Source organism: Zophobas morio, unplaced genomic scaffold (assembly GCF_036711695.1).
Source record: "Zophobas morio isolate AGI-343-1 ecotype UQ-CSIRO unplaced genomic scaffold, CSIRO_AGI_Zmor_V1 ptg000017l, whole genome shotgun sequence".
In the NCBI taxonomy this organism is placed as follows: Eukaryota; Metazoa; Arthropoda; class Insecta; order Coleoptera; family Tenebrionidae; genus Zophobas; species Zophobas morio.
In genome coordinates, this window is record NW_026972122.1 from 17,277,453 (window position 1) to 17,292,681 (window position 15,229).

Below are 15,229 nucleotides of genomic sequence, written 5' to 3' on the forward strand. Positions count from 1 at the left end.
AATTTTATTCTTAGTATTACACTACATCTATCCCAACTGATATACGTGTCCTTGCAAAAATGTTGATGACGTCATCACAATTTTTTTTTAAATTCCCACTACAAAAATGTAATGAGAAAAAAAAACACAATAGGCATGCAGTCGTCAAGTTTGCGACAGCGAGGGAAGTACTGTCTAAACTCTTTAGACCAATTTTTTAGACTTGCTTATACAAGTGGTTCAAAAAATTAATGAATGTATCAATTTATTTCATTGATTAAATCAAGAACGACTCACTTCATTTTCCCAAAAATTTGGAAATACAATACTGTTATTAGTATTACTCTGCACTAATCAAGTTTATGTGCGTTTACTAGTAAAAATGTTGATGACGACAAAATTTTATAAAGTAAAACTCATTTAAAACGTACGCGTAACGTACTTTTTTACATGTACTTTAACATGACATACATATGTTAATTTCAACTTATTTTCATGAAAAAATAAAATTCTCAAAAACACATGCTATAATTTTTCGGAAATACTGGATATGTTTCATTGTACTTCAGGGACGAGGGAAGTTGTGTCGAAACAACCTTCGACTAATTGTTTGTAATAATTCTGCCTTATTCATTTTTGAGTAATCTTTGATATTCTTCGTTTCGCAATTTTTTTTTTGTTCTTTTATCAATTTATTCTGAGCCGACTCGGTTTTTGACATGGATTCATTTAATAATTTCTCTAGTACTCATAATACTTTCTTGGCGATCCAATTTCGTTGTATTTATATTCTCATTGTTTACATTATCTAAAATTCGATTTACTAAGCCAATCTTTTTATACTTTGTATTTATTACTCCCAATTTTTTAGTAAACGGGACGGACAGATGGACAGACGGACAGACGAACAGACAGACAGACGGAAACGGGAAACCTATTTCTTCGTACTGTAGGGGTCATGAAAGGTTGAGAAAATGTAAAAGTGGAGAGTCAGTCGACGGAGTCGATTACGATACTTCCTTTGCTTACGCTCAAGAAGTAAAATTGTAAACGACCAAGTTCAGAATCGAACACACTACCGCACGCCGTACCGCTTCGCCGCAGGTCTCGTTGGTTCCGATTTAGCCACTGCGCCACGTGGACTTCTGTCCGGGATTGGTAATATAACGTTATTATACCTTGCAAATGTTTTCCCGAAAATTTGATCATTAAGCGAAAAAACTGAGAGTGAATTCGTACTCTCCAATATAGCCATAAGAAAACACATAGTATCGTCATGGAGGAAACCTGGCGGAAACTTAACAAAAACAAAAATTATTAGCACCATTTGACTTCCACCAAAGAATTTCATGGTTTATTATTGGAGTTTATTATTAATGTTTACATCAGTGCATTGCTCATGACGTTCTCTATCGATTGGTGTTTTGGGAATTGCTACTAATAGGTAATCTGCTTCTTATTCTTCTTTTTTAAGACTCTTTTTGCAAGTACTTGCTTTTGTCACACATTTCTTGCTGTCAAGTACAATACTACATGATTTAAATTTGCTCCTACTGTTTTCATAATTGTATCAATCCTCACCGTTGCCTTTTTCACCCCTGTGTGTTTCTTTTTTATTTTTTAAAGTCGCTACGATAGGCACCGTTAGCATGAAAAGTGTGTCCCTGTCATATCCAGTTAGTATCAATTTAAGATAATGAATCTTTGTACTTGTTGTGGCAAATGTGCTGAACCTCATAAAATTGTCAATTGTTGTATATGCAGCAGATCTTATAAAATAGATTGCGTTGATGTAACGAATACTGAAGCGAAAAAAATTAATCAGAAATCTGGCCTATCATGGACGTGCAAAATGTGTGCTCAGTTAGGTAACGATATAAACGGCTTAAAAGCTGCAATTGTTGCGTTGCAAGATGAAATCAAAATTTTGAAGACTCAAGTCTCCACACCGGTTCAGTCTACAACTTTTTCTTTGATTGAAACCGAGAAAATTGTCAATGAGGTCTCGGAAAGGGAGAGACGCAAGAATAATATAATTAATAGTAACCAAGAATTCATTATTTCTATTGCAAACGATTGAAACCACGCTGGTCTTGCTAGTTGAAGTTTCGTCTCTGCTGGTTCAAGCTTCATTTTCATTATTTTCGTTATCGGCAAAAATTTGTTTACAATTAGTGTTTTAAGGTAAGTGTCCACTTGCGAGAAATCGCCTCAAAATCAGCCCTGGAGAGCTCCGAGTCCAGTCGAGTAAAGACGAAACACTGATCGGCTGATCTCGCCGCGAACGACATTCTCTCCAGTGGACAAGCCAAACTGCGTTTACTTGCGAGAGATACTGTCCATGTGAAGAAGCTTCGAATTGGGGAAGTATTCCCCGAGAGTAAGCAGTTCATCATAAATCATTTCTCGAGTAAAGCCGACTTATTTTACACGTTTATGATTCTATGCAAACAGTCGTGAAAAGGACTACGCAATTCGGCCAAATCTGATCGTTTACCTGACTTCAACATTTATACAGCGTTTTGAGATAGGTAACACATTTTTATGAAATTATTAAATACTAAAAAAAATGTAAAACGAAAATAAATGACTAAATTATGTTCATTTGTCGTAAATCTGAAGCAAGTAATGTGAAAAGTAGACTAGATTAACTTTTTTAATTTATAATTAAACATCATAGTTTGTATAAGTGATTCTGATTATACTTCATTATTATTATTATTATTTTGTTGCAGTACGAGATTAAACTATGCACAACGAAGTAAATTCATTTTTTATTATTCAAATAACGTTTTTAAATGAATTTTTAATAATAATTTACATATTAGGTACTACAAATGTATTGTTAAGTAGCATGAGTATTCAAAAATTAATATTTATATTTATTTTCGGTGTTTATCCACAAGTGCTTTTATAAATTGATACCTGCCTCACCTGAAAATATAATTATTAGGGACAATAATTTTATAGATGTTTTTACACACTACAACATTGCATGTAATTGTCCTTTGATAAATCATAACCTGCCGGGATGATAATCTTCAGGTGCCGGTCGTATTAAGCGCTCTTACCAATCTAACCCGGGAGACAATTTACCTATACCCTTTTTGCTACCTGTTTTCCCAGCATTTACATTTCATTTGAATTTCTTGAAAGAGGATTAACAAAAAGCTCATAAAATCATAAATTATTTGTCGGTCGAGTACAAATCGCTCGTTTCTCTCGCTAGTGTACCCGAGCAGTGGACAGGGTAGCAAATTTGCTAGAACTTGGGCTCTAGTTGGAAACCAAAGCTGTGCCTCTCTGGAGGTACTTTCACAATACGAACACGTTTCGAATTCCTACAGTTCTGTCCGCGAGTGGTGAGCTTTGCCATGGCCAAATTTGGATGGTCAAAAGACCAAACTGCAGAACTAATTGCACGATATGGAAAAAACGGACTATAGAAATCGCGTAGCATACACTAAAATTATTTTCAACTATACAGAGTGTTCTGTTTTTGAGGCGTAATATTCAACGTACTTTTTTAAATAGAATGCCTAATTCTAATTTTCTAAAAAATTTTTGTAATGAAGCGGTTCACAAAAAAATCGCAATCGTATTAATTTTAAGATCTGTGTTATAATATTTTATGGGGAGGTAAACAAAAGTACGTGCTTTGCTATGGTATCAATTAAATTAATTTCTAATATGCTGAGTGTTTATAAAAACAAAACTAAAATATTAACAATTTTCAAACATCGTTATTTCCGTCAGCCCATTCTCTACTTTTACGTTTTCTCGACCTTTCATGGCCCCTAGAGTACGAAAAAATAAGTCTCTAGTTTCCGTCTGTCTGTCTGTCCGTCTGTCTGCCGTCCCGATTTTTATTAGACAGATAATCTCCAAAAGTACTGGGTCGATTCCAGATTTTTGGAAAAGAAAACATAAAACAACATTTTACAATTTAATTTTGATTCTTACAGCTGTTTTAAAGTTATGATAAGCATAATAAACTTTTAATCAAAATATATTTGCTTATCCCCTCCAAAAAATTGATAACGTCAGTTCAAAATTTTGCCGAATAATTTCCACCCGAAATGTGCAAAATATATATGATCAGTATAATACTTGTAATTTATTATTGTGTTCATATTTTTTAGGTTTGCTTATACAGGGCGACTCAAAAAAAAATGAATGCGTGATTTTAGTTTCCTGAATAACACAAGAATTGCAAAACTGAATAGGTACTTTAAAATCTTCCAGACATTTTAAGGTTATTGTAAGCGTGGTAAATTGTTAATCAAAACATATATGTTTATTCCCAACAAAAACTTGATGACGTCATCTCAAAATTTTTCAGAATAAATTCTATCCAAAGTGTGCAAAATATGTTGAGTTTTTAATTGTGATTTATCACTGCATTCATATTCATCTATTGTTATTTTTAGTATTATACTGTACCAATCCAAGTTGATATACGTGACCTTGCAAAAATGTTGATGACGTCATCACAAAATTGTGTAAAGAAAAAACTCAACTCGAAAATGTTAGATATGTTTCATAGTTCTTTCGGTGCGAGGGAAGTTCTGTCGAAACAACTTTCGACCAATTTTTTACATTTTTAAGAGATATGTGGGAAGAAGATTTTACATAATATTAAATAAGAGTAATAATTGCAATGTTGATTTAATCAAAATCAACTCTACATTAAAATTATATGACATTATAATAGAGGGTGGGATCATATGAATGTGACAACCTGTGACACAGAAAAGAAAGGTCCAAAAACCCCAAAATGTACGTGACATAACCTATGGAGAACACCTTATTTTGTTCAATGATTTACATAATACTTTTACATATGTACCTGATACAAAAAAATCGTAATGTTACTATTACTCTTTCATGAATAGAAATAGCATCGTGCATTTGCGTATTTCTTAGCACAATTTTAGGTCCAGATAATAATTTATGTCATCTTACTACCTGTTTTCACAGCTGCAATATTTTACCGTATTTCATGAAAAATAAATTAACAAAAGGCTCGTAAAATCATAAATTCTTTGTCGGTTCGAGTAAAGAGGGTCCATTTTCCTCGCAAGTGCAACTGTGTAGTGGACAGGGTTTTGAGAGCTTTGTCTGATCGACATCTATCGGCGAGCAAAATTTGCCAAAATATCCTCTCAAATCGACAAGCCCTTGAAAGTAACTCTCGCGAATTCTCGCCAAGTCACTCTCCAGTGGACACGTACCTTTACTTTGGGCTGAGGATTCTACGCAGCATTCTGCAACATTTCCAGATTTCCTACCGCCTAGATGCTTTACAGTCTGTTTTTGTTTCAACAACTGTTTTGCATATTTGTTGTATTCCTAATTACGAATATGGACTTTGTTTTTTGTTATAATGTACCTAAGGTTTATTTGGAAAAAAATACGAAAAACTAAAATATAAGAAATACACATTAAAAAAAAGAGTGTGTCGACCCAGGGACGCACGGCGGGAGTTTTAACGTTGCGTTGTCAATTTGTATAAATTAGACTCGTATACGCGGCGAAGTCATTAATTTTCTCTTAAAAAATAATAAAAACCAAAAATCTGTTGCATTTTTCGACAAAACGATGATTAATGATGATGATTGGGTTAATTAAAGTAAATATCCATGTATTGTCAATTTTTGTTATTATAACATATACTTTTTTTATGTATTTATCATACAAAAATATCTAATTATTATAATAATAATACTGTATAAAAATATAGCGCGGCGTTACATGCCTACGTACAGACTCAGTTCAGACCGGTGTCGGTATCGGTGTCGAACTCGACCTCCTATTCCGGCGCGCGTCGTATACGTGTTCTATATTACGAAAAGAAAGGAGTTAAACTCCAAAAATTAAAGTAGCAGACAAAACTTAACAACAAAGTAGATTCGCACTAATAGCCTACACTTGATTTGTCAAAATTTTGTAGCTTTAGCCAATGTAATTAAGTGTCAAAATAGAGTAATACAAGTGACAGATATAATGTGAATATCAACATTCAATTGACGTGACACTAAGGTGTTAAGCTAAATTTTTACCACCTTGAATTTTGGCTAAAATTACCTCGGCAATCGGCATGCATTATTATATTGGAATCTCTTGAAAATTTTGACGCAAATGATGTTTCTTTGTCTTTAAGTTTTGTCTGCCACTTTAGACACTTATTTTGTATATGCACTTTTCAAATATTAACAAAAATATTTTTATCTACTTATTAAAAATCTTAGTGAAATCGTTTCTCCTCAAAAACTATGTTTAATATTTTTCTTCTGAACTTTCTGCGGCGCTCATTATTATGACTTCAATTTGATACTACTTCTTCAGTTTTAACTTGCTTAAACATCTGACAGTCATGATGCAAGGCACTTCGAATATATTATTCCATTTAACACCATTGAAAACCTACTATTGTATTTTTTTGCAAGGCGATCTCATATATGGAACTTTTGGTTTTATTTATTTATTTATTTATTTATTTGGAAAAGCTGTACGTGATGCAATTTTTTAACTATTTTTAGTCATTTACATCTGAAAATCTATCAAATTCGTTTGTTTATTTTAAGACAGGTTTTTCATTGCGCCTGTATTAATAATAAATCTACTACAATGCGTGCGGTTTCCTACCTAGATCTCTAGGAATCTGATTTTCTTTTATTCGAGCACTTGGTCACGGCTTGAATCATTTGAGGCTGCGGATATAGGGTTTAGGGTTGTTTCAGATTTAGATCTCCTGAAAATAGGGTGCGTCTTGTTTTAGAATCAGTTTCTTTTCGGGGCAGCCTTACAGTCTTCTACCTACCTACCTGTTCTACGGTCGTGGCCACAATTCAATGTGGTTAAAATTTAGGGTCATACCACAGTGTCATCATAATGTCACGTCAAGTGAATGTTCAAATGCATCTTATATCTGTAATTGGTGTGATTCTGTTTTAATTGGTACTTAAATGTATTGGCTAGAGCTTTAAAATTTTGACAAATCAAGTTTGGGTTATTGTTATTATTGTTGCAAAACTGCTTTGTCGTGAAGTTTTCTCTGCGATTTTATGAAAAAATTGTCGGTGTTTTATTTATTCGACATTCGACTGTATTTCCAATGAAGACAGTAAGTTTACATTTCAAGTCTTCCTATACATATACTTTCTTTTTAATTTCAGAAATGTTGGTTATTACCCTATTAATGGTATATATTTCCTACGTCACACATATTTTGCCATATCCAGAGGCCAACCCGCTGGTGTACACAAGATATGGACCTATCATAGGTTTAACGCAATTTTCAAGAAATAAAAGAGAATATATGTCATTTCGAGGTATACCTTACGCAAAACCGCCCTTAGGAAACTTAAGATTTAAGGTAAGCTTATCATGGAAAAAATAATAAAAATACATCAGTTCATATACTGCCAACTAAATTGACCATTTTACTTCATATTTGTGGTAAAATGAATCGTTAGGATTTGAGTAAATCTTATATTTTTTCATAAACTGATCCAAAACTGATCGTAATCGAGTCATCTTTGAAAGTGTAGACGTATGCCCTTACCTTAAACGCGATTGATAATACCTAATTGTGGTGCCTAAAACAAACACACTTTTTATGAGTCAGACGTTGTGGATACAAATTTAAATAAATGAATTTTTTTCATTTTATAATAATTTATTAATACTTACCCGTAAAAAGCCGATTGCTATCTTGATCATTAATTTCATTTATGAATTCAGCTTTATAAATGACACTTAAAAATGTGCATCTAGGGTCACCGCCATCCATAATCCCAAATTTTCACATCTGCTTTTCCGCTTGGTTTTGGTTTTCCTTTATCAGTTGTAATCAGATTGTAAAAATTCGAAGTCTTTTACTTCTTTTAAGAAATTTCGTTACACTGCTATTGAAAAATAGCATTTTTGTCGTAAATTAAAGTCTTTATGTTAAAGGCGTATTTTCAAAAAGTAAGTATTTGACAGTTCAGGACACTTGGGGTGAATTCCATGAACAATTTCCCAATAATCTTGTGAACTATGTACATTTGTACAATGGCCTGAAAAGTTCGGTACCTAACTAGAAAGCGGAAGTACATGGTTTTTAAATACATTCGAATACATAACGAATAGTTAAAAAAGCTTTTTTTACCGACGAGACTTGGTTTTAAATCATTTCATTCAAAAAATACGCGGAAAATCCACATGTTTACAGGAAACATCTCTATATGCAGAGAAAACTGTAGACAACTTTTTTGAGGTAGTGAATTTATATATCGATTGGAGTAACTTTACAATGTTTACTCTCATGACATCAACAAGCCATTTTACTTTTATAAATTAACTACATGATGACGAATTGGCGATGGAGTATTTTCAACAAGATGGTGCCACAGCACTTGCAGCTCGAACCATAGCTGCTTTGTTATGATAAGAGTTTTTTGCAAATTGCCTCATCAGTCTGGCACCAGAGTTTTCTTACACCTGCCGTTTTTTTTTTTTTTATTTTTACTCCTGCAGATTTTTCCGTTTGGCCATATCCCTAACACTCAATCTACTACTTCTCCGTTGATAACGTGAACAAATTAAGACGACGGATTACTGCAAAAATGAACAAAATCAACGCAAATTCTATTCTGCTACAAAATGAGACTTGACGATTCACTAAATGATAAATCATTTTGAAGAAACCGATTTATTAACTAATTGAAGTTCAGGAGCGAGCTCAACGCAATCAGTTTGATATTGAACATGTTCACGTTTTCTCTGACTTTTAAGTTGCTTTTTAACATTGCATACATACTCGTAGATCAAAGTATGGAGGATTTTATCTTTTCAGCCTGTAACCACATACATAAGTTAAGAATACTTTTTTGTAATTGCCCTGTGACATTGAGGGTAACAAGGCAGAAGTAGCTTCGTGTAGCTGCCATAATTTTCGCATTACGCTCATTTTTGCAAAATTTTGTTCACGCAATGACTTTCGGCAAAAATTTGTTTAAACAGCTATTATTTTGTTTTATTGCTATAATAGCTGTATTCGCCTGGTAAATTGATTGTAATTGAAATTGAAGTACAGTAGACGCCGCTTAATATGATCACGGTTAATGTTATCAACCGCTTAGTGTGATCAAAATGGCTTGGAACGGACCCACGCAATACCTATGCATTACAGTTTTTCCGTTTATTGTGATCAATATTTCGCTTATTGTGATCAATCTCGCAATTCTTATACAAACGGGAATTGCTTTTTTGGAGAAGCGAGGCGACTGAAACTAGTATTGTGTTTTAATGAACATTCATAGCTCTCAAAAGGTACATTCGCTTATACCACTTACTTAATACAACCACAATCAGTGGTCAAAAACAGACTTAAGTAATCAGTGTGTTTTCGACTTTTGAACGAACGAATTCTTTCTGTTTTAAATTTGAGTAATATTTATGTAAAAATTAGCACGTCGAAACGACGAAATCTTAGTTTATCAGAGAAAAAAAAATTCCCAGCCCTTTCTTAACAAATTTCTACAACAACCAAAGGAAATCAAGGGTTCCTTTCTCAGAATAGTAACCAAAATTTAAAATAAATTCTAATGTTTATGTACCTTCATCTATCAGCATAATAAACACTGTCTTGTTGATGATTTTGTTTTGTTTCGAGTTTTACTGCCTTTGATGGTGGGGTTCGCTTATTATTATCAGTCGGTTAGTGTGATCAATTTGTCTGAGTCCCAAAGTGATCACATTAAGCGGCGTCCACTGTATCTGAAAAAAATACATGCATTACACGTAAAGAAAAGAACCATTTTCCTTTACTTGTAATAGAAATAACTATTTCTCAAACATCACATGTTCATTTCGTTGATCTGAATCATGTAAAAACATTTACAATGGAGCAGCAGGTAGACTTTTCCAACTTGAGACTAAGTTGAAATTAATCAACATGCTATACAGAAGCATTTCTGTATTTGTCATTTTATTTGGCATGTTTTGGTACACGTCTATCAAACAAACGCAGATTAGAAGTCAAGGATGACTCGATTACAATCAATATTGATCACGCGATAGCTTTTTCACCGACATTAATAAAGCGTGTCCATAAATGTGTCGTGCCCAAGTAGCATTTGGGGGAAGAGGTAATAATTAAACGCTCCTAACATTTTAATACATATATTGAAAGATAAAAACTACAAGCATAATAAAAGAATAAATGAGTAAATATTAAATGGAAAATGGCAAAATAAAATAAGTATAAGGTTAAACCTACGTAATAAAACATGCAAAACTATAATAAAAGCGCTACGCAATTGTGTTCCATTATCAAAACCTTAAAATCTACGAACATAACCCATGAAACTAATTAAAATTAATCCTAAAGATCCTCTAATAACGTCATGTAATTAAAAACTTGAAAAAAATAACCTAATAAATCCCTAAATATGTGCAATACCTTCTAAACCATAATAATACGTGGTGGTACCTAACTAAACCTGGAAAACTGCTATGAATTCGAGTAATGCACTTCATTATTTAATAAACTGCGACTGGGCAATTACCCGCTAGCTAAGTACTATTACAACTGCTAAAAACAATTAAAACAAATGATTCACTGGAAATCATAGACATCTTCCCCTGAGAATAAAGACAAACTAAAACTAAACGAATTAAAACATGTACTTAAATCTACTAACTAACTTATGAAATTAAAACATGCAAAAAGTAAGATAAGTAATTTTTACTTTAATTAATTAAAAACTTGGTTAATTCTATCGAAACTCAAACAGTTCTTGTTGATTAAGCTGTAAATTGCTTAAAAAAATACTCTGAATTGTTTCGGACAAACCTTATATGTATTCACTTCTGTTCTCTTCCTGGTTTCTCAGAAAAAATGGATACATATTATATATTAAAAAAAAATCTTCGTCTTTAAAACTACACATTTAGAAGGTATGCAATTTTTTACTTCAACAAACAACTCTGCGTAAAAATTATTTTATATTTTTACATCAAATGGACTAAAATTAACGTTCTCTCAGGAATATTACACCACAAAGCAAGAGAAAATGTCGTCGTCTAACACACAAACTTAATTAAATTAAAACAAAGCACTTGACTATTAAATTTGTCTAATCTAGTAACTTTTAGTACAAAAAAATACGAAGAATACAATCCAGCTGTCATAATTATGTAACTAACTATATTTTATTTATATTTATACTTTAGGCACCAGAACCAGTTGAACCATGGACTTTTGCTATTAATGCAACAAGAGATGCACCATATTGTATACAAAAAAATTATTTCTTTGCTAACCCCCGCGTGGAAGGAAGTGAAGATTGTTTGTACTTAAATATTTATATTCCAAAAGTATTTATATCGAAATAACTTATTGTATACTTAATGCTAATGAGTAAAAATTTTAGACTGAGAATAACCATTTACTGCCAGTCATGATTTTTATCCATTGGGGAGGATTTTTCGCTGGTCGTGGATCAAGTGACACAATAGGCCCAGAATATATTATGGACAAAGACGTTATTTTAGTAACATTTAATTACCGTTTAGGAGTCTTCGGTTTTTTCTCAACTTTAGACGATGCCGCTCCCGGAAATTTTGGACTAAAAGATCAAACAATGGCTTTGAAATTTGTTTATGAGAACATTGAATGTTTTGGAGGAGATAAAAATCGAATAACATTATCTGGACAAAGCGCAGGAAGTGGTAGTGTCAGCCTTCACTTAATAAGTCCCCTATCTAAAGGTACTCTCTTCATCCCACTCTGTCTTTTATTATTATTTTTTTTACATTTTAAGGTTTATTTCAACAGGCAATTAGCCAAAGTGGTGCTGCTTTAAATTTATGGGCCAAACCAATAAATGCCCTGCAGCCAAATATAACGGCCGCACTTGCTGTATTTACAGGTTGTACTAATTATTTAGGCAATAATATTAAACTTGTTAACTGCCTTAGAGAAGTTGAAGCAACTGCACTTGCAGAAACTGCAGATAAATTTAAGGTTAGTGATAAAACATACCATTAAACCGCAGAAATCTAGCATTATATTTTGTAGTATTTCTCAATTGAACCTCTTACTCCATATACTATTGTTACCGAAATCACATCAGATTCTAATCCTAATCCATTTCTTACTAAAGACCCATTAGAATATTTACAAGCAGGGGAATTCATGAAAATCCCATGGATAATTGGCACTACACAAGATGAAGGAATTCTTCGTGTTTCCCGTAAGCAATAAACCTTTGTTGTATGTTAAGTACTTACACGTAACACGTTATACTCAATACCGTCGCCATATCATTATCATTTGCTAAAAAAATAGTCTAAAGTTTATAAATTAAAAGAAAGAAATGTCTTGTGTCAACTGCTGAAGTAAAGGTAAAGAAACATGTTATGCGGATGTTTAATAAAACAGTCCTAAACATAAACGAAAATAAAATCAACAAAAGGACGAATCCATGAAAGCATAACCAACTAAACACTAAAGAAGGTGTTAAAAATTCCCGACTTGCGCATTTAGCCAAGCTTGTACTCTTCTGCGACAATTCTCATTTATATAAATTTTGGCGTTTGTAGATACAAATTCATTAAAAAATTCAAAAATGTTACTCTTCAAGCTTTTTCTTGTATTTTATAGCGTTTCCGGCACACTACGGGCCCCAAAATACCAAGAAAACCCTGATTTTTGTAGAATTTTATGAGTTCTGAGGTATATTCTGACTTATTTTAATGATTCTGATCGTCATGACGCACTTTCTTTATGCAGAATGACTTATTTTGCGGAAAGGAGACGATTGGGTATACCTATTTTCCTCGTTCCGGAAAATATTTTGTGTTTTCGATGTTGTGGAGATAATGTTCTCTCTGCAAATTTTTGTAAAATTTATTTCAATTATTTGATGCCTTCCTCAATACATATTATCTGCAATTAATATTTGTATGGGAAGACAAATAGAATTTTAATCTGTTTTTATTTTAGAATTAACAAGGCAGCCAGAAATTTTAAAAACACTGAATGCTAATTTCAGCAGTCTAATACCTCAAATTCTGGGTCTTCAACTGAGCGTTGGATTAAATACAAGTCAGCTTTATCAGAATATCATTAATTTTTATTTAGGAGGCGACGCATTCGTAGATGTTTCTAACCCAAGGAGCATCCAAGGTTTTATAGACGTAAGATGAGACCTTACAGTTTTATTCCATTTCATGATGTTAATATTACCTACAGCTGTATTCGGACAGAGCATTTATTTATGGGATTTATCAGTCCATTGTTCTACAATCTAGAAAAGGTCATAAACCCATATGGGTGTACAATTTTGATTATAAAGGAAGATTTACATATGGCGACTTATTTGCAGCTACACCAAATAACATAAATTTCAAGTGGGGTAGGTGTCTTAAATTGAAATTGTATATTATATTAATCATTTTCACAATTTCAGGTGTTAGTCACTGCGACGATTTACTATACCTTTTTAGATCACCAGCACTTTTTCCAGATTTAGACGAAGCCATGGATCTTCATATGAGTGATAGTTTGTTAGCATTATGGACAAATTTTATTATTTATGGGTAATGAATTTAATACAAACTTTCCATTGGTTTATAAATAATTTGCAGAGACCCAGACCCACTCCAAGTAATTAAATGGAGAAGTCAATCACTAGATAATACAGATCACGTTAAAAACATAGATTTAATTGTTTTAAACATAACAGGAAGTTATGATACCAACATTATAGAATACAAAATTCAAAATGGTTTTAATGCAGAGAGAATACAATTTTGGATTCACCAAAACTTAGCTGAAAACTTCCCAGAACTGAGTTGATTTAATTTATTAAGCATTTTTTTAATATAAAACTATTTTAATAAAACTTCCTTACAATTATTACAAAGAGTATCTTTACAATCCATGTAATATTGTAACGAAGCGAATATTTTCGCGGGCAGGAAACCGGGACGCATAGCGAGAGAATCGGGGACGAATCCGCGATCGCCGCGCCGAAAACGAACGGCACTTCCCACTTCGCGATAAAGCATAAGCATAAAGGTGAAAAAAAGGAAAATCTGTGAAATTTGATGTGGAAGTTGAAAAGCGCAGAACCCAAAGTTGAGACCGACCACCGTAAGTACCGTTTTGGGTTTTCTGCCTGTCTGCGAACCGTTTTTGACTCGCCATCCCCGAGCGAAAAACCCTACCGCCGTCACCACTTCTTTCTATAAACCGTTGAGCACGCTTCGTTTTCCGTCGCCGCGCTCCCCTCCCATGTCGCTGTACCGGCCCTGCGCGACTTCCCGTTCCGAAGTTGCCGCCCCCAAGACCAGGAACTCGTCCTGAAGGAAGCCGCCGTCCAGGAGGGAACGGCCGTGTCGGACATCTTGTTCTTTTTTTTTTGTTTGTTAAACCGAATTGTAATTGTATTTTTTCAAAAAGGCAGCGCAAAAAATATTGTATGATACTCGTGTGAAAACTCCATTGCATTACTCACCTACATACAGCGCTCGATTGCGTCTCGCGCCGTATTCCCATTCGTAAAGCAATGGACCGTTTTCAACACTTGTAACATAAATACGTAACTATTAAGATTAGCCGTAATTTTAACCGTGTAGCTGGTGGCAGAGAATAGAAACTCGATTTATTATTAGAAAAATTCCGCCATTTTATTTCTTGTTTCCGCGGGCGCTCACTAGACCGCCTGGAGATCTCCGGCTTTAGAGTCACCCTTGTGCTCCCGCCCCAAGAGGGCGGTGCCCGAACACCGCCGAAGACATTACTCCCAGTGGTGTGAAGCTGACCTCGTAGCCTAAATCGGCTAGACGTGTTTCTTTTCAGCAGCACTAGTCAGTCCAGGGCTGGGCACTGAGGCACGCCACCTACACGTGTCATCGGCGAAATTCCGGACCGCACCGTCCGTCCCCCAGAGTTTCGTCGTAATATAGCATGTCTACTAAACATTTTCGAGTAAAATCCATTTCACTTTATTCAATAAAATTTTGAGATGACGTCATCGAGTTGTTGCGAGGAATAAAGAGATAAATTTTGATTTAGCGGTTTACCATGTAGTTGTGTACCAGATAAATGCTAAACAAATGTAGCATGATCTTGACAAGGCAGGACTAGTTAAATAAAGACATTTTTCAAATTTTAAGATCAAATACTAGCAAAATTTGTCGTATATTTTTAAATTTGGGATGATTGTGGGGCTTGAAAAATGTTATTGTTGTT

At 33.7% G+C, this 15,229-nt stretch overlaps 1 protein-coding gene across 2 annotated transcripts in view; it reads left to right on the forward strand.

Annotated features, from left to right (window-relative positions):
* LOC135130035 (juvenile hormone esterase-like) overlaps positions 1 to 14,654 on the forward strand; it is a 31,064-nt gene extending 16,410 nt beyond the window's left edge. Inside the window, exons 2-11 of one of the 2 annotated variants that reach the window (XM_064057341.1) lie at positions 851 to 1,137; positions 7,158 to 7,357; positions 11,203 to 11,346; positions 11,403 to 11,739; positions 11,793 to 11,995; positions 12,050 to 12,224; positions 12,977 to 13,170; positions 13,226 to 13,388; positions 13,443 to 13,572; positions 13,621 to 14,654. In XM_064057341.1, coding sequence (XP_063913411.1) covers positions 7,160 to 7,357; positions 11,203 to 11,346; positions 11,403 to 11,739; positions 11,793 to 11,995; positions 12,050 to 12,224; positions 12,977 to 13,170; positions 13,226 to 13,388; positions 13,443 to 13,572; positions 13,621 to 13,831 — 1,755 coding nt within the window. In that variant the 5' untranslated portion in view covers positions 851 to 1,137; positions 7,158 to 7,159 and the 3' untranslated portion in view covers positions 13,832 to 14,654. The remainder of the gene's footprint in view (positions 1 to 850; positions 1,138 to 7,157; positions 7,358 to 11,202; positions 11,347 to 11,402; positions 11,740 to 11,792; positions 11,996 to 12,049; positions 12,225 to 12,976; positions 13,171 to 13,225; positions 13,389 to 13,442; positions 13,573 to 13,620) is intronic. The other variant, XM_064057340.1, reaches the window with a different exon arrangement.
* Positions 14,655 to 15,229: the final 575 nt, after the last annotated feature.